This window comes from Mandrillus leucophaeus, unplaced genomic scaffold (assembly GCF_000951045.1).
Source record: "Mandrillus leucophaeus isolate KB7577 unplaced genomic scaffold, Mleu.le_1.0 Scaffold700, whole genome shotgun sequence".
Lineage (NCBI taxonomy): Eukaryota > Metazoa > Chordata > Mammalia > Primates > Cercopithecidae > Mandrillus > Mandrillus leucophaeus.
In genome coordinates this window covers 875,222-900,536 of record NW_012107587.1, presented here as the reverse complement: position 1 = coordinate 900,536, position 25,315 = coordinate 875,222, and the positions used below count along the sequence as shown (strand labels likewise).

At 39.4% G+C, this 25,315-nt stretch overlaps 2 protein-coding genes across 4 annotated transcripts in view; one reads left to right on the top strand and one right to left on the bottom strand.

The window, feature by feature from the left end:
- LOC105528112 (cTAGE family member 8-like) overlaps nucleotides 1-25,315 on the top strand; it is a 241,298-nt gene that overhangs the window by 64,780 nt on the left and 151,203 nt on the right. The gene's annotated exons all lie outside the window — the stretch shown is intronic.
- FIBIN (fin bud initiation factor homolog (zebrafish)) lies at nucleotides 13,158-15,147 on the bottom strand. Its single transcript, XM_011964706.1, has 2 exons — nucleotides 14,941-15,147; nucleotides 13,158-14,849 (listed from the first exon to the last, which is right to left on the bottom strand). Exon 2 carries the CDS (start codon nucleotides 14,743-14,745, stop codon nucleotides 14,110-14,112), a length of 636 nt encoding a protein of 211 aa, XP_011820096.1. The 5' UTR covers nucleotides 14,746-14,849; nucleotides 14,941-15,147; the 3' UTR covers nucleotides 13,158-14,109.

Sequence of the window (25,315 nt, the reverse complement as noted above, 5' to 3'; positions counted from 1 at the left end):
TCTTTCTTTCTTTCTTTCTTTCTTTCTTTCTTTCTTTCTTTCTTTCTTTCTTTCTTTCTTTCTTTCTTTCTTTCTTTCTTTCTTTCTTTCTCTGTCTGTCTTCCTTCCTTCCTTCCTTTCTTTTCTTTCTTTTCTTTTCTTTCTTTCTCTTTTTCTTGTTTTTGATAGAGTCTTGCTCTGTCACCAGGCTGGAGTGCAGTGGCTCGATCTTGGTTCACTGCAACTTCTGCCTCCCAGGTTCAAGTGATTCTCCTGCCTCAGCCTCGCAAGTACCTGGGACTACAGGTGTGTGCCACCATGCCCAGCTAATTTTTGTATTTTTAGTAGATATGGGGTTTCACCATGTTGGCCAGGATGGTCGATGCTTTCACTTTTCAACTAGATGTTGGGTCATCATAACCACAATTCAATATAAAACGTGATTTTTTATCAGGCTACCTGGAACTCCCTGGTGTCTCTAAGTTCCAATAAATTAGACACAACTTTGCAAAACAAATTATTCTAAAATTATATTTTCTTCATCCCTTGAATCCTGTAATATACCCATTACTTTGGGAAAGAAATCTTAGCCTGATATCCAAGATACTCCTGCCACCTCCATTTGTCCCACTACTCCCTTATGTTTTATATATTATAGCCCAGTGTTTCTCCACCTTGACACTGTTGACATTTTGGACTGGATAACTCTTTGTCATGGAGGGTTGTTATATGCACTGCAGGATGCTTAGCAGCATCCCAGCCCTCTACCCTTTTGTTTCCATGTCATTCTCTTTCCCTAGTGCATGTGGTTCTTCTTCATAGATAAACTTTTTGTTGGGAAGAGAAGTGGATAATGTGTTTGTCCAGTTTCTTTCCTTTCTACCAAGAGCCAGGAGGGAGATAGGAAGAGGAGAGGCCAAACAGGCAATGGAGAGAGGAAAAAGTGTGGACTCATTTTAATTATTTGATCCCTTCATGTTAATAGGACAAAGATTGTTTGCTATATATACATTACTTTACATCTAGTGAAATAGCTTAACATACATACCAGACCATATACAAGCTAGATTCTCTCATTTGTTCCTCCTTAAAGTCCTATGAAATAAGGGACATTATCTCCATTTTACAGAGGAGGAAACTGAGGCCCAGCGAGTTTCAGTTGTTTGTCATAAACAGCCCATATAATGAGGGGAGCCATGATTCAAGGTATGACAAGCTGTGCCCCAAAGGCCCTGCTTTAAGCTATGTTTTAAGTTTATAATGATTTAGGAGATGTTATCCTTGAGACAGTTTGCTTTGGTTTCATCTTCCTGTTATTGAAAGATGGATCACCTGAGAGGAAAAGCCAATTGAATTTCCATCTTCCCTGTGTATTTCCATTCCAGAGCTTTCACTTGCCTTTAATGACTTTCTCAGGCCTTCCTCTTGAGTGTGAGACCTTCCAGGGCTGAGCTCAGCCTGAACATGAAGTTTTGGGAAAGAGTTAGGAAAGTCTGTTCAGCTATTTTTTAAGAAGAAGAAGAAGAAAAAAAGATATAAAGTACCACTTATCCCATTCCCCAAATAACTTAGTGTTTGGGCTCTCAAAAATTCATAAGCGGTCAGACCTTTATGAGAAAGCTCAGAGTTAGTTGAAAAGGACTTGAATTTAAGAGTCTTCCCTCCTCTCCCCGTCCCGAGCACAGGTGAGTGTGAAGCACGCTGCTGTCAGATGGTTGGCGAACTTGTTACAGAGAGGGCTGAGGTTTCCTTACATAGAAAGTTCGTCAGCCATAGCAGCTTTGGGTTCTCATTAAGGCTATTTCCCCTTCATTCTCCCTCTGCTCCTTTCCCCTACACAAGGTCTTCTCCAGGTTTGCTTTTCATTCTACAAAACTCACTTATGAGTGCCAAGTTTAAACAAAGCATCCAACTAGGGGTTCATTTATTTATCCATTCAAATATACGCGTTGAATTTCTACAAAATGCTAGGTAAGATGCTAGGCATTTTACATATGTTATTTCATTTACTCACCCCAAGAACCCTTCAAAGTGGGTATCATCATTACTGATTTAAATTAAAGAAATTCAAGTATCAGGTTCACAGCTACACCAAATGTCATGTTGAAGTCCAAAGGGAGTGGGTGGATGAGCAGAAAGAACACTCAAGGGGCCGCAGGCAGGTGAAAGATGATTTTATTCAGCAGCAGCTCTCATCAACAGCTTTCTTACACTATGTCTGTCTGTCTCAGCTGTCTGCTCCGGCTCTGTGGCTCCTGCAGCCCCCGCGCCTGCAGCTGCATGGTTGGCTTTCCCTTGGCTTCAGGGTCAGCAGCTTAACCCTTTCTGTATTTGGGCATGAGCAAGCCTAGTAGGGCCCTGGCTCCCTCCTGTCCATCTGCAAAGATGGACAGCTCTGACTTTCTTTCTCTGGGCACCAGTGCGCCTGCACAGTGTCAACAGGGCAATTATATGTTTTACAGACAACAGTGACTTAGGGCCAAGGAATGGCCTTCCCATGTTATGGCTACATGGCTGTGATAACAAGTGGACTTAAATGTCTGCACTCTGAACTCGCTGAGTCATGCAGGATGTAAACATCCTACTTTGGCCTATTCCTGACCAAAGCACAGCCATGTTCCTTACACCAAGATATATTATATCTTTATATAGATATATTTATAAAGATATATTATACCTTTATATATATCAAGATCTATTATATAAATTAAGTAAATTGTCCTTGGATATTAATATGAATGTAGAAATGAAATTCAGCCTAGGGATTTGTCTTTCTGCAAAGCCCATGCTTTTAACTACTATACACCTTTTCTTCCTAGCTATAAACCACAGCTGGGAGATCTGGGTTGTTGTTTATGTTATATAAGGAAGGGTAGGAGGAACTGGGGATATTGAGGCTGGAAAAAGGTGCCACCAGATATTTGATTAATTTGATATGGAAAGGGGATAAATAATTGGGGGCTGTGGGTTTTTGAATGGTAGAAGATACATGGAGAAAGATTTTAGTTTAAAATGTAAAAGGGTTTTAGTTCAAAATGTAAAAAAATTTGAATGAGTTCGAACTCCCCCACAAATGAATGTACTCACCTCCCCACCCCCAGCCTGGCCCTAGCCAGAGAGAAAGGAGTACCTGTAATTTGAAGAATTCAAGCACAGCCTGTATAATCACTTGTCAAGGCTGTCCTATTATAGGGAGGATTCAGGCAGCTGGTGACGAGGTAAATAAGATGAGCTGGCTTTGTGATTCTGTGACTTCCTGACCTTAATACCAGGAGTCTATAAGACCTGGAATCAGTTTCTTCACTTGTTTAGGCTTCTCCATTTGTTAAGGTTATTTCTCACTCTAATGTTCTTAGACTATGTAGTTCTCAAGGTTAAAACTATATCTACGGATATAATTACAAGTATGGTTTTTTACTATTTTAGTCTGACAGAGGTTAGCATAATGTTGAAATCTTGAGTTTTGTTCTATGGTTTGCTGGCTCAATCCCGGCAAACTTGAGCCTGAAGTCAAGGTCTTCTCTTACTAATTAACTCTTATTTCTTTCTCAGTTTCATCCAAAGTTTGTTTTATTTAGCATCTGGGATAACTGAGGAAGAACTCGTTTTACATATTCCCAACTCCCAGTCTGAAGATGCCCTGGTCCTTCTAGAATTATGGTTCAACTATAAAGAAGGGTGAGCCAGATCAAGACAGACTGTCAGCCAGAGAAGGGACTTGTGGCAGGGCTGGAGAAGGAGACTGACAGAGGATGGTTGGTACAGGCATCAGATGACATTCTATAGATAGTAGAACAGTTTATAAGCAACCCTCGTAAAGGGTTGTTGCAAGGATTTCCTGTGTTAAATATATGTTACATGCTCAGAATGGTGTTACATAATAATAGATATAGTAGGTAATACCATCTGTTTTGTGTTATTACTAGTTTTGTCCTCTATGTGCAGCAACTATATTTAGTAGGTGCTCAATAAATAGGTGGTGAATGAACAGAGGAGTGAACAAATAGCCCTTTTGGAAAGTAGTTTTTTTTTTAAAAAAATAATAATTTAGAGGCAAAAGTGGTAGTTGCATCTTTTGGTAATGGTAAGACTTTTACAGAGGAAATGGGAAAGCACTGTAAAACCTGACATCCTGTTGATATCATACCATTATTGTGAACTGTCAGTCCAGATATTTCACTGTTATCGTTTTTATGGTAAAACTCTTGGAAATAAGAGGGCATATAGAAATATGATTACAGGATGAGTATTCATCATTATTGCCTTTGCCAGTTTCTAAGCCTGAATGAGTTTTTGTTTGAGCCAGTGAAAGATTGTTCTTTTTCTGTTTTTTCTTCAAGTAACCCAAATGCTTTTAATTTAGAAAAGAAATATACATATTTATTCTTTATATTTATAGCCAAATATATGCATGTATTAATATTCACTGGGTCAATTGTCTCCTCTTGTATTGAAAAGGGTGCAAATTCAAGCTTCTTCTAGGCATCTGTGAGAGGGGCCACCATATCCTATCTTGAGTCCTTGTTCAATTGAGCCAAGGCCTCTTCTCTTGCAGCCTGGGTAGAGGTTGCATGGCGGGAAGCAGGCAAGCTGGAGAATTGCCAAATTGCCGTCTCACTTCAGCAAGTCATCAAAGTTATATGCAAATGTACGCAGGTACTCTCAGTGAAACTCATGTACACCAGACCTGCAACAGGGCTTGAATCAGTCCAGTCTACCAGCTCTGCTAAGCTCCTGACCTGGCAGTTAGGGACACCAAATCATACAGTTAGAGTCTGGGGTTATAAAAGGAAGTGTGTGCTGTCACCCTAAGGTTTTCCATACTGAGATCACTTGGGATGTAGCCTTCAGTCTTGTAGGCCTAAAAACTAGAATTTTCTAGGCTACCCAGTTTTTAATATAGAGTTAATTGCTCAGTAAATACTAGAAATTAATATTCTTATTTTCTCTAACTACGTGGCCTATTGCCAAGTTTTAAGAGTTCTATCACTGTTGCTGTCTATATCCTGAAATTCCCAAGTTACTTTTGTGTGCATCACCCCCATGTGCAAGACATAAAGTAGAGGTCCTGTTAACATTTGGAAATAAAGGGTAAGAAAATTTTCTGTTATCTCCTGCTGCAGCATTCATTTTCTTGGCCCAAATAGGGAGGGGGTGTTTGTGGTGTAAACATATGTATAGGAACCTCTCATATATGAATTGGAACAAACACATATTTGACTTCTGAGGTGCCTGCCAGGAAGAGGAGGTCAAGACTGGCTCACAGAAAATACGTAGAATCCCAAAGGCTTATTTGAAACACAAACTGTTCAACCAAAGAACATATAAGGTATCCTTTCTTAAAAGAGGATCCTCAGTGAGCTGTAGGTTGCCAGATTGTGTGAAAATAGTGACATTATTTCTCAGTCTTATGTTTAGCCCCTTCCATACATTGGCTTATCAAATCCTTACAAGAACCCTGCAATGCATGTGTCATATTCCCCACTGTATGTGGAGGAAACCGAGGTTCTAAAAGGTTGGACAATTTGCCCAGATTTCCCCAGCTGATATGTTGCAAAGGCACAATGTGAATCAGTTTCTGCCTTTACTTCTTAAGCTTCTAAAAGTGAAATCTATACTGTCTGGAGGCAAAGAGGGAAAGAGAAAAAAGAAGGAGAGAACAGGAGAGAAGGGAACTGGGGCAGGAGAAAATGGATGTTTGAAGGGTAGGCAAAAATATAACTCAGAGCAATGCAAACTCACTAACTAGGTTTTCCACTCTTTATAATTTAATCTATAGTAGCATCTGGTGGAAATTGTTAGTGGTCAACTCGTGGAACTGCCAGCAAAGCTTACATTTTGAAAGTTGAGTGGAGCATACCCGTTTGCTTGGTCTTGGGATGAGAGTTGGGAAAAGATCAAAGTGAGAGAAGACATTCAGGAAACACATTTCTTTAACTGCCTGCAGGAGGAAACTTTTCACAACTGGAAAATGCAAGCCATTACTGCCAACCCTGGATCATGGAGACTTTACCTCATTAATCATAGCTGTCAGGGTCCTTTCAGTAAACAGCAAGCTGTTGACATACAAAATATCTCCTGTATTTCATGGAAAAGCAAAAGGAGGAAATGGTAAAATATACAAGTCATCAAAGTAAATGCTTACTAGAGTCAAAATAGAATGTTGCATGACCTTCTAAATTCAAGGCAATGTAGAATACTGAAGACATTGGAAATCCTCAAGAGATCATTTTTATATTTAGATATAGCTTATATTTTTATATTTAGATATAGCTCTTGTGAAGAAAAATGCAGAATAAGTATAGATGCAGTGATGACGAGAGATCATTGATAAAGGGAAGATGTCTAAACTCTAATGCAATGTTTATATGTGATTGTAAAATATGTGAGGCATGCATGTGGTTGAATCTTCACCTTTATAGATCTGTCTATTCTAGTCCATAAATAGGGTAAACAGGGCGTGGGCTGGTAGGCAGAGTTGGGACTTAGAGTCAGAGAGGTCATCTGGAATCCATATATTACCTGATATAGTTGGGAGGAGAAGCTAAATCTCATTCATACATTTCTTTGAGAGTCAGGAGAGGAAGGTGGTCAAGAATCAGAGGGAGGCAATGCTAACATCAAACCCAAAAGGGGATAAATGGAATTAGAGTGGGAAAATTGGATCAATGTAGGAGCAGGTTGGGAAGAATGTCACAGATTTTTCTGGAAAAAAGCCACAGTAGGGCATATCTGTGTAAGATAAACATGAGTTTCTGCCATTTTCACCACTACTACCTTAGACCATGCCTCCATCATCTATAATTGGCGTATCTTAGGAGCTACCTGGCCAAGTGGCTTTCCTGCTTCCACTTTTGCCTCCCTGTAGACTAATCTTCCATAGTGGTCTTTTTGTATAAATCAAGTAATACTACTTCTTTGCTTAGACACCCCAGTGCCTTTCCATTGAAATCAGAATAATATCCAAACGTATTATTATGGCCATCCAGTTCGTCTGTTACCAAACCCCAGTTGTTCTCTCAACCCAAATTCTTTTATTCTTTCTCTGATTTATTCTGCTATAATTCCACTATTTTTTTCCTCTTTTTCTCATGCATATAAAGTTGTGTCTGCTTGAAGGACTTTGTAGTTGCTGTTCTGTTACCAGGAACAGTTTGTCCTCTGACATTCACATTCTTGGCTTCTACCTAAGATTTAAGGTTCAATTCAGATATCTCCTACTTACTCAGAGGGGTCTTTTTAAACCTTCTTATCTAAAACAGTACATAGCACTTCCTAATAGTATGTACTTTTTAGTTTCAGAGACCTGTATGGACAAGAAACTTTTTTTTTTTTTTTTTTTTTTTTTAAGACAGAGTCTCACTGTGTTGCACAGGCTGGAGTGCAGTGGCACAATCTCGGCTCATGCAATCTCTGCCTCCTGAGTTAAAGCGATTCTCCTGCCTCAGCCTCCCAAGTAACTGGGATTATAGGCTTGTACCACCACACCCAGCTAATTTTTGTATTTTTTGTAGAGACGAGGTTTTGCCATGTTGGCCAGGCTGGCCTCGAACTCCTGACCTCAAGTGATCCGCCCACTTCAGCCTCCCAAAGTGCTGGGATTACAGGCATGAGTCACCATGCCCAGCCTAAGAAATCGTTTTGTATCTGGATTCAGATATAAAGCATAACAGAATGACAGAAGAACTTGCTAGCTGTGAACACTGGACTGCAGCCTGCCAAATAGTGAATGCCATAAACTGTCTATGCCAGTTCAGCATCTATAAAAAATTGTTATAGTCAATGTGATAATGCATGTAAAAGGGCCTGGAAAATGTAAAAGAAGCCAGTTGCTCTTAGGCAAAGGATCATGGAGTGACATATGCAGGTATCAGGAATTCATATTTTACCCAACATAAATTCAAACAGAGAAAGAAGTTTCTTAAAGAAAATGTGGTTTTGAATTTTTCCAATTAAGAAGATCGTATAAGGGAAATATTCATTTCAGACGCCATTTATCATAGATCCTAGAATAGGAAGACAGTTCGCAAATTATGTGTCCAGTCTACTGCCTTCAGAAAGGGAAAACGTCATTCAGGGACTATCGGGAAAGCAGGGTAGTCAGACTGTGTTTGAATATTGACTCCATTCCTGTCTAGCTACTTCAGGAAACATAGCTCTTTAACTGCCTGCAGGAGGTAACTTTTAAACACTTAAGCTCTTTGCGTCTTAGTTTCTTTATCTGAAAGATTTATGAAATGTAACATCAACCTAGAATATAATTCTAACCAGATTATATAAAATAATATGTGGAAAACACTTTGAACAGTGCCTGTTTAATAAACACTAGCTATAATTATCTTCATTTTTCAAACAAAATGACTGAATTTCAGAACATTTCAGAGAATCATTCAAAGTTACACAGCTAATACATTGTGAGGCAAGATCTAGAACCTAGAACCTCTGCATCCTGAAACATTGTGGATAGATCTAAGCATTTAAAAAACATTGATGCAATTAAATATTCTTAACACCTGAAATAAACATTGGTACAAAACAATATATTTATTATAATACTTTTTCTAAAGAGAAAATATATACATAGATATACATGAAAAGTATGGAAAAAAGTATACCAAAATGCAAATAGTGAGTATATGGCAGAAGGAGTTTCAGAATATGAACAATTTTGTTTTCTTGTGCTACTGTGTTTTCTATATTATTAACATTCAGCAGATAATCACATTTTTTTTTCTTTTGAGACAGAGTTTTGCTCTGTCGCCCAGGTTACAGTGCAGTGGCACAATCTCTACTCACTGCAAACTCTGTCTCCTGGGTTCAAGTGATTCTCCTGCCTCAGCCTCCCAAGTAGCTGGAATTACAGGCACCTGACACTGTGCCTGGATAAGTTTTGTATTTTTAGTAGGTTCGAGGTTTCACCATGGTTCAAGACATGGTCTTGAACTCCTGACCTTGTGATCCACCCGCTTCGGCCTCCCAAAGTGCTGGGATTACAGACTTGAGCCATCACACCTGGCTGATAATGACTTTTGTAATCAGAAATTGTTATTAAAAAGGCTAAACAACAATAACACTAGCAGCAAGAATAAAAATCCTGCGTGTCTTGAATGTGTGTTTATGCCGAATCTTTGTTTTATTTGCACTGCGCTAAGGTTTGAATATTTGGGACTTCCAAAACTCAATGAAATTTAATTGCCATTGGAGCAGTATTAAGAAGCAGGACCTTAATGAGGTTATTAGGCCATGAGGGCTTCATGCTCATGGGTGTGGTTGGTGCCAGTATAAAAGAATGAGTTTGGCCCCCTCTTGTTCTCTCTAGCCTTCTTTCTTTCCACCATGTTATGACATAACAAGAAGGCTCTCACAAGCGCTGATACCTTGATTTGGACTTCCCAGTCTTCAGAATTGTTAACTAATACATTTCTGTTCATTATAAATTACCCAGTCTCAGACATTCTGTTATGGCAGCACAGATTAGCCTAAGATATGCTACTCCACATTTTCCAGATAGTTCTAATTTAAATTCTTGCTGAGCTCCCATAGAACCTTGTACATACTCCAATCTCCTACATTGCTGTACTTGAATTCTTTGTTTAGGTGTCAGTTTCCTTACATATTTATAAGCTATTATTATCCTGGCTACCTCATATAGTGGCATATTAAAATATTTAATGAATGACATATCCATCGAGATCCAGACTTTAGAAATAGTATTCCTAAGGACCATTTTAATTCCACAGTCACTAATATGATTGAAGGAATCCCATTTTCTATACTAGTTATTGTTGCAGTTTTTTGTATTCTATTTGAAACCAAATCTTCTTACGTCTCCAATTGTTTTCTCTTTTATATTAAAATATTAATAAACCATATTTAGCATTTCTATTTTCTATCCAATATTATTATTCCATATAAAATGTTACATCCCAATTTTACATGAAATTTAGTATTACATTCCATATAAAAAATAATTTAATAATCCTCCTCTGAAAAATGCATCAGAAATTTGACCACACTGCCCCTTAGTATGATTTCATATCATTAGTGGGTTTCATGGACATTTTTATAACTTACTAAAATAGTTTATAATCTAAGTTTCAAGGCTCCTCCCGGGAAGTTTTGAGCCCATTTCCTTAGCAGAGTTGTAAATGAGAGTTTAAAAGGCAATGAAAAGTGTGTGAACTATTGGATGGCTTCTTGGTACTGCTGTGCATAACACACCTGCTGGCTTCTTACAGCTTCTGACCGCTTCTATGAGCCTGGCTTTGGTGGTAGCAGAGGCTAAAGTAGCCTGGTGTCTTTCATCAACAGCCTCCAGATAGATACCTGTAGAACACTTCAAAATAGTTATGTAGATGTTTTCATGTGGTTCGACTGAGAGAAGAATTAGTGGTACTGTACAACACATCTCCCAGAGAAAGTATTAATGAGTAATTCTATAAACAGGGAAGCCAACCAGCTTCTGACTTCCAGACATTATCAAGAATCTAAACTGCAGAGGACATTTAAAATGGTAACTGGAGGCCCCTTTAATCCCCTATCCTCCACATTCTTCTTTTATTTGCTTGTATATCTCATTAGAGAATCATCAGTTAAGACCGAGATCATAGTAAGGTATATAAGATATTATACAGTTTTAGTCCTGAAAATAGTACCTAGGCTTTCTAGGCCTCAGCTATAAAGGTAATGATAATAATAAAAACAGTAATAACAGCAAGTAAAATTTATTGAGGATTCACTATGTCTCAGGCGCGACTCTAAGTGCTTGACATGTATTACTTCATTTTATTTGTTTGTTTGTTTGTTTATTTATTTATTTATTTATTTTTTGAGACGGAGTCTCGCTCTGTCACCCAGGCTAGAGTGCAGTGGCCTGATCTCAGCTCACTGCAAGCTCCGCCTCCCAGGTTCACGCCATTCTCCTGCCTCAGCCTCCCGAGTAGCTGGGACTACAGGCGCTGGCTAGTTTTTTTTTTTTTTTTAGTAGAGACGGAGTTTCACCGTGTTAGCCGGATGGTCTCGATCTCCTGACCTCGTGATCCGCCCGTCTCGGCCTCCCAAAGTGCTGAGATTGCAGGCTTGAGCCACCGCGCCCGGTCTACTTCATTTTATAAAATGCTTTCCTCATGCAGTTTGTTGTTAGAATTAAGAGAAATGACCCAGGCAAAGTTCTTAGCACAGGGCCTTACCAATAATACTGAGTTTTCAGAAAAGTTAGCTGTTTTTTAATTGTTACTATACTTAACAACAAAAACAACAACAATAACAATAATAAATGCCTCCTGTTCCAAATAAAACTCTAAGAGGCTTTTTAAATTTCTTGGTTTACAGATGAAGCCCCAGGGCTTTGTAACATCCCAGAATGACCAACAACCCAGCTCAGTGCCTGGCACAAATTAAGTGGTCAACAAATATAAAAATAATTACTATCCTAACTTGTATAGATTCGTTTGCAAGTAGATTTTGCAGAGAAGAGAGTGTGTAGTTTTCTTTCAATTCTCAAAATAGTACATGGTCTAAGAAATAAAAAGAACCACTGCTTGAAAAGAGAATTTGTCACTGCATGAATAACAAGGTCTAATAAGAATCATGAGGAAGTGGAGAGGAAAGATGTGAGTAGGTCTGGCTCCCCACCCTAAGAAGGTTTGGAACAGCCTTGTGATGTTATTCTCTGGGCTGGCAGTTCAGGATTGTTTCCTCTCCCCACCTGGAAATTCCCATTTGCCCTCTGAAGCCATTTACATAAGACTCTGTGGGATTACTGGCTGTACATCTAGGCTTGAGTGGAGTGATTGGATGCCAGATAATTTCGTTCTGGTTTTGTAGGAATCATAGAATGTTAGCACTGGAAAGAACCTCATACATAATCTATTTAAGGGTTTTCAAATTTATAGCAGATGTGTTACCATTCCCCTTCTTGCACCCATGGAAGATATCTCTAATTAGGGATGACACTCTTCACTTCTGTGTCTTTTGAATCCTTCTTAACATAACGTTGTATGGAAGCATTACCAATAGATTGAAATTAGCATGCACAGGGAAAACAGTTTTCCATCACTATCACATGTCCAATATCCTCCCATTATAGCTGGGAAAATCAACGAGATGACATTTGGTAAGAGTGTGAACTACCAAATAATTACTGTGAAGTGAGTGATATAATGTTTTGAGGCATTAATGATTGTGACTTCAAACTACAAAAATTTTAGTACCAAATATGATTTTATTTGCCAATGTTATTTTTTCCTCATTTTTTTAGAATAAAGAAGGAAACTATTTTAAGTGATCATTAATCTTCTTTCTACACACAGGTCTAAAAAGCAACAAAAATGGGGCCCTGAGTAACAAAAAGAAGTTATAAGTGATTTCAAGTACAATAAGTTAAGCAAAATTTCAGACATTTGACCACTCTCTCTCATTTCTCAGTATTCTTAAAAATATTAGTTCGGGCAAGTCCTGTACTTAAATTTAAGAGACTAGGGGCTGTTATAACTGACGGAAGATAAGTCACTTAGCCTTTCCCAGCCTCAGTTTCCCCTACAGTAATAGAAAGATATTAGACAGTTCATAGGAATGGAAAACTTGTTTTCTTATTCAAGGGAGAGGAGAAAATAAATGTCTGTTGAACAGAAGAATATGAACATTATTTATTTTCATGTGTGTGTGTGTGTGTGTGTGCATCTGTGCATATATGCAATAAGAAAGCATATTTAAGGTGAGAGTAAGAATTGGCTAGGGAAAGATACTAAATAAAGTGCATCTCCACCTTTTAAAGCCATTAATTAAATAATGTAGACCTGGCTTCAAAATTAAACATCATTGTAGTTTGTAACTTAGGATGGAATGCTTGCTCTGCATAAGGGTATAGGGTATGAGCCTTGTCAGAAACTTTTCCAATTGAGTTTATGAGAAAAACTGGAGAAAATTTGAGTCTTTAAGGAGACCTATAGGGATCAAATGTAAAATTCTGGCAATGGCTAGATTTTTGTTTTCTTGTGAGGATGCTGGGTGACTATGGAGAGAATTGCCAAACATGTGGCTATTCCCCTGCCTTCTTTATCATATACTCTAAGTAAACTGGGTTAAATCCAGTTTACTGGCTTAAATCTCTCTCCTTTTGCATTGGCCCCTTTTTGAAATATGGAAGTTACAGATGTAAATTACAAAGTAAGCCAGTATTATATGAAAACATGTTTATTGCCTGAATTATAAAACTTAGCTAAGGAGTTATTAGAATTAGAATTCCCCCTACTTGAACTACAAGTTTCCAATAAACAAACAGAAGCAAAACCCCAAATGAGAAAGAATACATTGGTAACCTAAATCATAGGCATCTGGGGTATGTTCAAACAATCTGACTACTTCTTTGTAATTTACTGTAGCACTGATGACAAAGCATAGACATACAATGAGAAAGAGCAAATCAGCATATCAGTGTGACTGTGCAACCACTACAAAGCTTGGCCTTCTTAAATGTGACCACTTTAACTTACACACACCCACAGAGGCACCAGAAATCTCCCTGCAAACGCGATTTGCCTATAGTTTTGTGGCAATACTGTTACAAAAAACAAAAACAACTCTCAGACCATGATTAATAAATAAGACAGAAAAGAAGTAACAAACAGCTTCCATGGGTTGGCAGGCATGCAAAGCAGCACCTTGAACCTCACTTGAAAAACAAGCAACTCAGATAGCTTTTGGAGCCCAGGAGTGAAGGCTAGAGGCTAAAAGGAGCTACGCACTATTATGTTTGGGTATTTCCACATAATCTGCAGGATGGGGAAGTTTCATTCCCCACCACATACAACTGTGCTCTTTTAGATGTGGCTGAAACAGGTATCTCTGCAGAATTAGAAAGCCATCTAGAAATGACATTGCTTAAAATTGTTCTTTCCAGGTGACAATTCTGTCACAATCACATAAATAATGTACAAAAACAAAACTAAAACAAAATCACTCGTCTCCAATTTTTCTCTTTTTAAAGATGACCTCAGATTTGTTCTCAAAGTGCAAATCTAGATATAAAAAAATAGTAGGTATGGGGGAAATGTAGCCCCATCTTCTGTCCCCCACCCTCCAAAGCGGGGCTGATTGGATTCCCTCTCTCTAGCATTTGTACCCTTCCACCTATACTTTAAGATAATCATTTTTCAGCCGGCCCAGTCGGGTCCCATGGCTCCTAATGGTGAGAGCCAGCAGCTCGTATTTGTCCCTGAGCCCCACAGAGATGTCCAGCGTCTCCTTCAGCAGGGACCTGGTGTGGACCAGCATTCCCAGAAAGTCCTCGTTGAGCCTGCTCTCCTGCCGGCTGTCCTGTTCCTGGCCCTGCTTGAACTTGCTCTCCAGCTCAGTGAGGGATTTGTCCGAGTTGGAGTAGGCATCCCCGATCTGGTGGGACTCCCGCCGCAGGTACTTGCCATAGCTCTCTTCCCCGTCTAGGTCGTAGGAGATGCTTTTGCTGATGCCCTCCAGCACGCGCCCAGCATCCTCCACCTGGCGGCCCAGCACGGTGAACTCCTCCCGCAGGGTGAGGCTCAGCAGGTTGCCGGCCTGGCTCCCCTCCCCCTGGGAGCAGCGCCTGTGGTCACTCACCCTGAAGAGCAGCTGGCACTTCTCGGGGTCATCGTTCTCCTCATAGTCCCCATCCGGCACGAAGTAGTGGTGCAGAGTCCCATTGGACATCTCTGGGTAGAGGGGGCCGTCGAAGTAGCCTTGACACAGGTGGCAGAAGAAACTCATGCAGAGGAACTTCAGAAACACCATTCTGGATATTCAGGATGGCCAGGGACCCCAGGAGGAGACTTATCACCCAGGCACAAGGAAGGGAGTGTCTTTGCGAGTCAGCGTCTCCCTGAGACAGCGTCCGCCTCAGTCCCAGCCGGCTTGCTGCTCCCTGGACCCCAGTCCCCAGCAGGCTTCATGTGGCTCTGCACACCAGCGTCTGGGTAGCGCGGCCGCCACAGCGCAGGATGCACCCACCCTTGCGCCCCTCGCTCGGTGGCTGGAACTCCTCCGGCACAGGCGTAGCGGGGAACCCCTCCTCCGGGGGCGCTGGCAAGATGCTGGCTCTGTAGCGCTCCTCTCGGAGTTTCCCCTTGCTCCCGGGAGATGCAGTGTGTAGCTGGAGAGAAAGCCTCTTGCCCCCTGATAGTATTTCAATTTCTGGACTGGGTGGGAATGCGGAGCTTTTCCTTTGGCTAAAGATATCCTGAGGATCTCTCTGCTCTCAAATTACAGCCGGTTTCGTCACTTGGAAGCCAGGGAAAAGTTTGGAAAGAAACCTCTCACCAGGTCTCCGCTATTAAAGGTACAGGGTCACTTTTTAAAGATTGAAAGGGAAGACTCTACAATAGAATTCAGCTTGAAAGAGAAAATGAGAAGAGAATAAATGGAATTTCTACCACAAAAAAACCCGGTTTGTTATTGACATACTGGGAGGAGGAAAGAATGATTACCCTGGAAAAATGCCATTTCACATGTCTCAATAAATATGAGTTAGGTTGGATTTTTTTAGTATATCTATTTTTATCTTTAAAAGTTTGTGACTTTGAAAGCAAATTTAAAATGTCAGAAATTACAGTTTTGTTTGAAAATGATTGGTTAATTAAAATTGCTATAAACAATACTTTGGATGAAATGAAAATACAGAAAGTTGTTTAATGTATAGTCATTAGTATGTATAAGAACAGAAGCTGAAAAATGAAATTTTGCCAGCTTAGTAAGTTAAAGGACAATGAGATCCTTATTTAATTTTATGAAACAATGTTAAGCATCTGCATTGAATCTTGAACCTAATACTTTTATAGTCGTTGCCTCTTTTGAGATTCTTGAAAGCTTTTGAAGAATGTTTCCGGTACTATTGTGCCCATTTTCCAGATGGAGAAATGAAGGAGCAAAATGTTAAGTGAATTGATTATAGTCACACAGTTAGACTATAGTTGAGCCAGAACTAATTGTCACAAGGTCTTTTAATTTAACTTGGGGGAAAAAAAACAATTTTTTTTAACCTGGCCATTTTAATTTCTAATTTATGAACTGATTGGCAAATGGTCATTCTAAAGGTCATTCATTTGTTTAATGAATATTTCTTGAGCATTTACTGTGTGCCAAAATCTATTTTAGGTACTGAGGATACAGCCGTGAACAAAAATAAAGACAAATCCTTGCCTTCCTGGCACTTACATTCTGGGAAATAGAAAACTTAAATTTGTGAAAATAGGTCGGGCATGGTGGCTCACGCCTGTAATTCCAGCACTTTGGGAGGCAGAGGTGGGTGGATCACTTGAGGTCAGAAGTTCGAGACCAGCCTGACCAACATGGTGAAACTCCATTTTTACTAAAAATACAAAAAAATTAGCTGGACATGGTGGTGCATGCCTGTAATCCCAGTTACTCAGGGAGCTGAGACAGGAGAATTGCTTGAACCCAGGAGAGGGAGGTTGCTGTGAGCCTAGATCGCACCACTGCACTCCAGCCTGGGTGACAGAGTGAGACCTTTTCTCAAAAAAAGAGAAATACGTAAATAAATAAGATGTATGTTGGACATCAATAGGGCTGTTGAAGAAAGGAAACAGGAAGCATGGGAAAGCAGAAGCAGGCAGCGGTCCTCTTTCTATGGTTATTTTCTCTTTCTTCCTTGAAATGTAACTGAAACATTCATGTTGACTTGCCATTGTTCCATACTTACCTCCCTCCCCAAGTAATAAGGGACTGGCTTCATTCAGACTCACAGTGCCACACTGTTCTGGGACTGTTATACTCATAGTAATCACTTTCATGGATATAAGCAACCCAGACTCCTGCAGAGAAAATGAGAAGTCTGGTTAAGTAACTTGATATTTTGCTGATGTGGTATCATATGCATAGAGTTTCTGAAGCATGTTGACTGCACATTTTCATTCTTATCCAGATATTTAGCATCATGAAAACATTGACCAAAGGAGTTTTCCTAATGTTTATGCCAAATGGAAGACCAGGGCCTATTTTCACTCTATCCCTGAAGAAAACTAACTTCCTTCAGTTGAAAGACTGAACTGTTGGACTCAAGAGCTACATTGCTTCATTCCTTTTTCTCTGGGACATTCAGAAATGACAACAGATGGGTTCATATTGGCTGCTTGGCTGAAGAAGAGAAGAGGAATTTACTCTGATTCATTCCATTTCTTGCACAATCTCTCTCTGACTTACTAACAAATTCAATTAAGCAAACCTATATTAAGCACTTACTACCTGCTCTGCACTTGCAGGGTGCAGTGTTAAAGTAACTACAGACACAAAGATGTGCAATAAGAAGTTTAAGCCTACAAAGAGCTTGCTCTGTGGTGGGAGAGTAGGGCATATGCTCACATAAAGTTATCATAGGACGGGCGAAGAGTGTTTACTTTCTTCCTGCAATGACCTCATCTAAAGATACACACTCCATGTTGTGTATTAGAAAGGAATCATTTTGGTACAAATAACTAAAAGTCCACCTCAGTCTAACTAAGGGCATTAACTTACAGAAAGCCTTAGATTAGATATTCAGAGAAGGCTTGGTCCAACCTAGTTTTTCTCTCACTATTTCTTGGTTCTATGTCCTTGGCTTATATTCATGCATGGGCAGTCTTTTGTTTGTGTTCTAAGATGATTACCAGTGTCTTCCAGGGCTATGTGCTTCTTTATTCAGATGTAACAGGAATGACAGATTGGATTTCCTGGTAGCTCAAATGCAGCTTCCTCAAATCAACTTCAGTGGTCATAGTTGGCCTGATTTGGATCATGAATATGTCTTCAAACCAGGCTTCCTGTAGTGAGGTTTGGGATTACAACACTTTGCTTAAGACAATAAGCTTGAAGCTGAAGGCAAGGTATCATGCAGACTATGTGGCTAGGTGATTTAGTGTTCTGTTAAGGAAAGGAACAGTATGGGAGTACATTCTGGGGAAGTAGCCATGAATAATTCCCCTACCTTACAGTTTTGTCTTCATTATCCACATCTAAGAGAAACTGTCACCCTTGCTGATAAGTGTTGACCAGCTGGGTGTGTGGAGGAAAACACCCTGATTTGTAGTATTTGTTGATTTCCTTAGTCTAAATACTCTCACAGTGGCTAATTGAACTCAAAGTTGGGAAGACAGCACAGTAGTACACCATTATATAATATTCCCATCAAACAGATACATTAGATGCAAGTAACCCCAAAAGAATAAAAAATAGTAAAAATCTGGTAAAATAATTAAGAAGTGATTAGTTTTGCATATATATTCCCTTTATTTTAACATAGCTTAGTTAAAAGTTTAAACAGTTTGTTTGTTTGTTTATTTATTTATTTATTTTGAGACATGGCCTTGCTGTGTTACCTAGGCTGGAGTGCAATAGCATGATCACAGCTCACTGCAGCCTCAACCTCCGAGGCTCAAGTGATCCTCCTGCCTCAGCCTCCTGAGTAGCTGGGAGTACAGGTGTGCACCACTATGCCTGTCTAGTTTTTGTCTTTTCTTGTGTGGACACAGGGTTTCATGATGTTGCCCAGGCTGGTCTGGAACTCCTGGGCTCAAGAAATCTGCCTGCCTTGGTCTGCAAAGTGTTGGGATAACAGGCATGAGCCACTGCCCCCAGCCAGTTTATTTTTAAATAATGTCCATGTTTAACAACTGACTTGGAAAGTAGCACAACATGGCCTTTTGATTAAACGCTTCATGTTCACTTTTAAAATGTTTTTAGTTCTATGTTGTTCCTACGTGCCCAAGTCCATCTTGGACTGCTAAGGTTAGAACTGAGGTGGGTTTCTGAGGGTTGACCTAGAATGAATAAAGCCAGAGGAAATGTCTAAACATGGAGATGCCAGACAGAGGACTTTGTAAGAGCCCTCTTGAAGAGTAAAATCAAGAAGCACCATCTATGTATGGATAAGGACAGTATTTGAGTTGAGTCTAGGGCTGAAAACCAGGGACCAAATTAAAGGACAGAAACTGGATGCATTTAAGGATAAAGGAGGACCTCAAGAGTAGTGGCCACAGTTGTCTAAGTAAATAGGTGAGCATCATTGCCCAATTCCAGCTGCTTATATGTGTGTAAACACTACTACACAGTGCCAGCAAAATTTACTAGCTCAAGAATTACTTATCCTTTATCATTTTCAGTGTACTTTAAAATTTTCTTTAGATCATTTATCACTTTAGAGAAGAAAGTAGAAATTTAGGTTGGAATTATGAGTCTAAAGATCTATGTGACAGATCTTTAAATTCTGTGACTTCTCCTTGTCAAAGGCTTTTGTGATCTATTTACTATTTCTGATTATTGTAATAGTATAACTTTCATAGAAAAGAGTATAAGGAGGTTTTGGGGAGATTCGGTTGCACTATGCAGCCTAGAAACCCAAAGGGGAGATGGAAGTTCTCATTCTCAAGATTGCCTCAAACTGTCAGGCTGAGTCCCTGAACCATGTCAAAGGAGAAAACGAAAAACACAATGAAAACAAAAAACACAACAAAAACAAATAGTGCTATTCTAAACCAGAATAGGCGTCCCAAGGTGGGAGGAGAGATGAAAGCAAGAAGAGAGGGGGAGATAAGGGGAAGGACATAGTACTTAGCACTTTGGAGATTAAAAAAATCAATTAATAGGTAATCAGCATTTACTGAGCAGACATTGTTTCTAGAAGGTGGAAAGGACAGGGGGGAACAATGGATAAAAGAAAGAAAGAAAAGCAAGAAGTAGGAAGAAAAGGTAGCGAGGAAGGAAGGGTAAATGGAAAGTAGAAAAGAAAGGGGAGAGTGAAATAAATTTTGTTTATTTAGTCTGTGCTTTTTGTTACGTTAACTCAGTGAAGTGAATATAATTATTTACTACAAGAACATTGGTTAGAGGCAGAGGGAGAATTAATTAAAAAGAATAATCACAAACAAACTTCCTATCAAATATAGACAATAAAACACACCTATGAAGACAATGAGAATGCTTGCAAGGAAATAAGTATAACGTGGGAAGGCAGTCTGACCAATTCTCACAACCTTTCTGTATTAGTGAGAATATCAGAATATGCTTTGATATGCTATGATAACAGATGTCACAAAAATGCTAACATCAAATTCTAGTTCACTGCAGGTCAAGGTAACTCAGCAACTTTCCTCTGTGTAGCAGCTCTGATGCACCATCTGCAATGTGGGACCTCCTCGGTTGGTTCAGCAGGGGACCAGGGCTTTGGAGAGTCTGGTGTTGTACTTGAATGCATTGGCTCAGAAGTGACCCATGTCACTTTGGCATTACAGCCCTTAGGCTAGTGACATGGCCCTGCCTCAGTGCAAAGAGAAAGGGAGTCTTACCTTTTCATGTGCCCAGAAGGAGAGAAAAACCAGATGTGAATGTTCACTAGGTGTCTCTACCACACTTTTCTGCAGGAAAAATACCTATTAGAAATGCTCTAAAAATGCCAAACAGGGAGTGAGTATATAAGTTGTGAAATACATTCTACAATAATGCAAATATTTCATATTTTCAGTCAAGATAGAAGACACAAGCAAAGAAAAAGACTACAGACAATTTATTATCATTATCAGATTCAATGAATCTGATCCTTTCTGCCCACTTCACCCACGAACACAGTACACACCAAATCATAGAAGACAGGAGCTAGGGAGAGTCAAAGAGGTGGAAGTAAGAATCTGAAGGAAGGGAAGGAGGTTGAAGGGATTGGTGCTACAGGAAGCTAGAGGGGAGAAAACATCCTAAGAAGTAAGAAAACTACAGATCAGCTTGACTGAAGGGGATTCTGGGGACACAGGTACTAGATGTAAGTTATGTGGGGGCAGTCAGAGAGGGGAGACAGGAGACAATTAAATCATCAATAAGGAGATGTAATCACTGAACCTGAGTGCAGGAGTTCATTCAGAAGAGGAGAATGCTACAAGGAGGTTGGTTCTAGGACCAGAGGATCAAATACTGTTTATCTGTATAGTACTGTATGCTCATGTAAACATGTAAGAAGGACTCGGAGTTATTTGGGAGAAATTTAACTACCAATTTATACTCTTTAATGGCCTCCCAGTACACTTGGACAAAAATATAATCTCTTTAGCTGGCCTACCAGACCTTGAGTTGTCTGGTCCCAGCCTCTAAATTTCCATCTCTTGGGACGCCCAACTTAGTTTCCTATGCTTAAGCTATACAGGCTTCTGTAAACACTTACATCTCATCTGAAGGTCTTCACTTATGCTATCTCTCTGCCAGGATCCCCCTTTTCTAATTTCTTTCCTGGCTCACCTCTCATATCTTCGTTGTAATTTCATTTCCTCTAAAAGCCCCTCCTTGATTTCTGAACATTAGTTAGTTCTCCCCATCATTCCCTTGTAACTGGATCACAGGAGGTACTCAGTGCATGCATGTTGGCATCCCAGGTAAACTTGATCACTTACTATTTAATGTTTCAACAAGATGATTTTGTAGTTAGTGTTTCACTGGTACTTTTTCTTTGTTCTTTTATAGTATGTATTGCATTGTATTGGAATATTTGTTAACTTGTCTCTCTCTCCCACTAGACTGAGAGTTCCTCAAGGGTATGGATAAGGGTATATTTTATTTGCTTTTATATTCCTTGTGATTAGCACAGAGCCAAGCATATAGCAAGGGCCAAACATTTTTTAGTTGTTGTGATAGCTAAACTGTAGAATTTAAGGAATTCTGTTATTTAACAATGGTCAGATAATTTGTCTATTTGAATACATGTTTTGTCTGGCCAACAGTCAGCCAGTGATGGTCTCACTCAATCTGAATAATCTTGGCAAGAAAGAAAGAAGAGAGCCCTATGAATTCCAATGTTCAGAACATTCAGAAAGGAGTATCACTCAGAAGGGAGACTTTTGACCCATTCTAAGTAAAGTATGCAGCGATCTGTACATGTAGTCCTAGTGCACTGTGGTCTGTAAAGTAGAGAAGTATCAGACCACCCTGCAGGGTAATGCGTGGCTTGCCCAGTAAAAATTTTCACTTTTCTTCTGTTGAAAGTGCATATCCTGGATTATGATCCAGGCAGGTCTGGAGAAAAATCAGACCTTGTTTATTTTCCCTCTGTAAGCAGTGTTTTATTTTTCCTTGTCTTAGTCTGTTTGGGCTGCTATAACAGAATTCCATAGACTGGATGGCTTATGAATAACAAAAATTTATTTCTCACAGTTACGGAGGTTGGAAAGTCCAAAATCAAGGTACTAGCAGATTTAGTGTCTGTGAGGTCCCACTTCATAACTCACAGATGGTGGTCTTCTCACTATGTCCTCACATGGTGCAAGGGGTGAAGGAGCTCTCTGAGATCCCTTTTATAAGGACAGTAATTCTGTTCATGAGGGCTCCACCCTTATAACCTAATCACCTCCCAAATATTCCACATCCTAATATCATCACATTGGTGATTAAATTTTAACAGGTGAATTTATGGGGACACAAATATTCAGTCAATTATATTTTTCATCAATTTAAATTTCAGGCTTAAAAGAACTGGGGAAATGAGAAAAGGCAGAGAGATAGAGTATAAGAAAGAGAGTCTGCCAGTCTCGCTTCAATTCTGCAAGCACTTTGTTCAGCAACCACAGAAGGAAACAAGGAGTAGATGTATCTATACAATCTGTTGGGGAAGGGAGAGGAGTGGCATACAAAGAGTCTGCAAATGAATGCAATGGTTGGAAGTATAGTCATACACTGCATAACAATGTTTGGTCAATGCCACATCACATGTTATGGTGGTCTCATATGATTATAATAGTATACTTTGATTGTAAATTTTGAAATGTTTACATAAGTCTTGATACACAAATATCATTGTATTATAATTGCCTACAGTATTCAGTACAGTACCACAATGCTGTACAATTTTGTAGCATAGGAGCAACAGGCTATACTGTATAGCCTAGGTGTGTAGTAGGCTATACTATCTTAGGTTTGTGTAAGTACACTCTATCACATGTGCATGATGACAAAATTGCCCAAGAACACATTTATCTGAATGTATCTGCATCATTAAGCAACGTATAACTGTATACAGTGAGGGTCACACAACGTGCACCTACCAGCATGTGCAAAGAATGATGATTTGGGAAAGTAAAAGCTCATATCTATTTGGGAAGAGAAAAAGTATCATGAGACTTTTAGGCCAAGAGCCACTGACTGAGGTTACTAAAGAAGAGTGGATCTGAGTCAGTCTGTCTCCTTAATTTGGGTAGTATACTGTTTTCAGTCTGAACAAAACTTGTAAAGGAGGCCATAAAATGGTCAAACAGATGACAATTAGAAATCAGCTGGGTTAGGGAGTGGAGGATATGGCAAGGTTAGTAACAGCATCTTTCTTTTCTTTGTCAGAAAACAAGAACATCTTCCATTGTTATGTTTCTCGGTTCTTGGCTGCCTTTCTTCCAGATCTTGAAGATTTAAAAATTGTCCTGTAGTGAACAAGTCCTTGATTAGTTTTTTAATCCTAATCCAAATACAATTTTAATTCTAAAGAAATGCTGTTGGAAGAGGATAACACAGGCTATTTTGGAGATGACTCAAAATGGGCTTGGCATTATTGCCTTTGGGAGCAGAAGTCTGATTATGCTTCAGAAAGTTTATTTCCAGATTTTAGTTCCAGGGTGGAACTAACTTACTCCACTTCTTATTTTGCAGCTTCATTTGTCCTGCGTAATAAATATGCACACTTTACTTCTCACTTCCTTTACCCACTCCTTAATTGACCTTTATTGCTGATGACCCTGATAACTTCAAATGTCATACAGATGGAGGTGGAAGAGTAAGATCATCCAGATGTTTGCTATGTAAGAAATCACTTAAATATACTTTTTAGGCATTGAATCTCAAGAGAATAATTTTGGTTACAACTGTGATGCTCTTCAATCTGACCAACTTCAAGTAGGTGCTCAGTAAATATTTGTTGATAGAAATATTAAGCAAATAATTTTTTTTAAATTTTGGTGTTTTTTATTTTTTTATGTATGTATTTATTTTTTAATTATACTTTAAGTTCTGGGATATATGTGCAGAACATGCAGGTTTGTTACATAGGTATACATGTGCAATGATGGTTTGCTGCACCCACCAACCCGTCATCTACATTAGGTATTTCTCCTAATGCTATCCCTCCCCTAGCCCCCGATACCTCGGCAGGTGCCAGTGTGTAATGTTCCCCTCCCTGTGTCCATACATTCTCATTGTTAAACTCCCACTTATGAATGAGAACATGCGGTGTTTGGTTTTCTGTTCCTGTGTTAGTTTGCTGACTTAAGAGGACTCAAGATACAGACTTGAGGTATAATTTGTCTTAGTCTGTTTTGTGTTGCTATAACAGAATACCTGAGACTAGGTAATTTATAAAAATAAAGTTTATTTGGCTCATGATTCTGGAGCTGGAAAGTCCAAGATTGGGCAGCCCATCTGATGAGGGCTTCACACTTCCTCAATTTATGGCAGAAAGTGGAAAGGGAAGCAGGTGTGTGCAAAGAGACATGCAGGAGAGGTTGGAGTCACTGCTCTTTCAGGAACTAATTAATTCTCTAGAGAGTGAGAACTCACTTAACTCCTGCAAGAGAGCATTAATCTATTCACCCATGAAGCAAACACCTTCCAGTAGACTCCACCTTTGAACACTGTCATATTGGGGATCACATTTCAACGTGATTTTGGCAGGGGCAAACCACTCCAAACCATAACACAATTCATTCACGTGGTCAACACTGTCCTATAGGGGTTACATATGGTGTAATTAAGGATTATTGAGACAGAGGAGACATACTCGTTCACTGATGACATTTTCCTGCAATATTTTTGTTTATGACAAATGAATCTCGTTGTGTTGGTAGAGAGTCTGGGTCACAGCTAATCACATGTTTAGCAGGCTATGGCAGCTGTGTAAAGAATGAAAAGCAAACAAAACAGTGTAAAGAGCTTTAGAAGACAAGTATAATAGATTTTATTTCATTAAAAATGTATGTAAAAATCATTACAGTCACAGTGAAAGGAACTGGGACAAGATTTGCAACAAGTTTTGATAAGAAATGGTTAATCTGCAATAATAAAATGGTCCCCTAGAAGCAGCGGTGCTCTGAGTCTCCTATTGAAAATACCATAACAAGCATGTGGCTCCTTCACCAACAACCAAGGGATCAAGGTTCTCTCACCAAAATTGAGTAGAAGGCTGGCATGACCCACTGAAAGAAGGAAGAGCAGTGTGTTGCAACAGCCCACCTGAAAGCCACACAGGGCAGGGATGCCCTTTTCCCCCAGCCAAGGAAGGAGGTAAGTGAGTCCACTATGTTCCATGAAAAACTGTGCTTTTTTCATGGAACTGTGCAACCCACAGATTGGAAGATCC

What these genes read in the sequence shown, in the direction of transcription:
- FIBIN (XM_011964706.1), bottom strand. Translation starts at nt 14,745, where the DNA reads ATGGTGTTTCTGAAGTTCCTCTGCATGAGTTTCTTCTGCCACCTGTGT.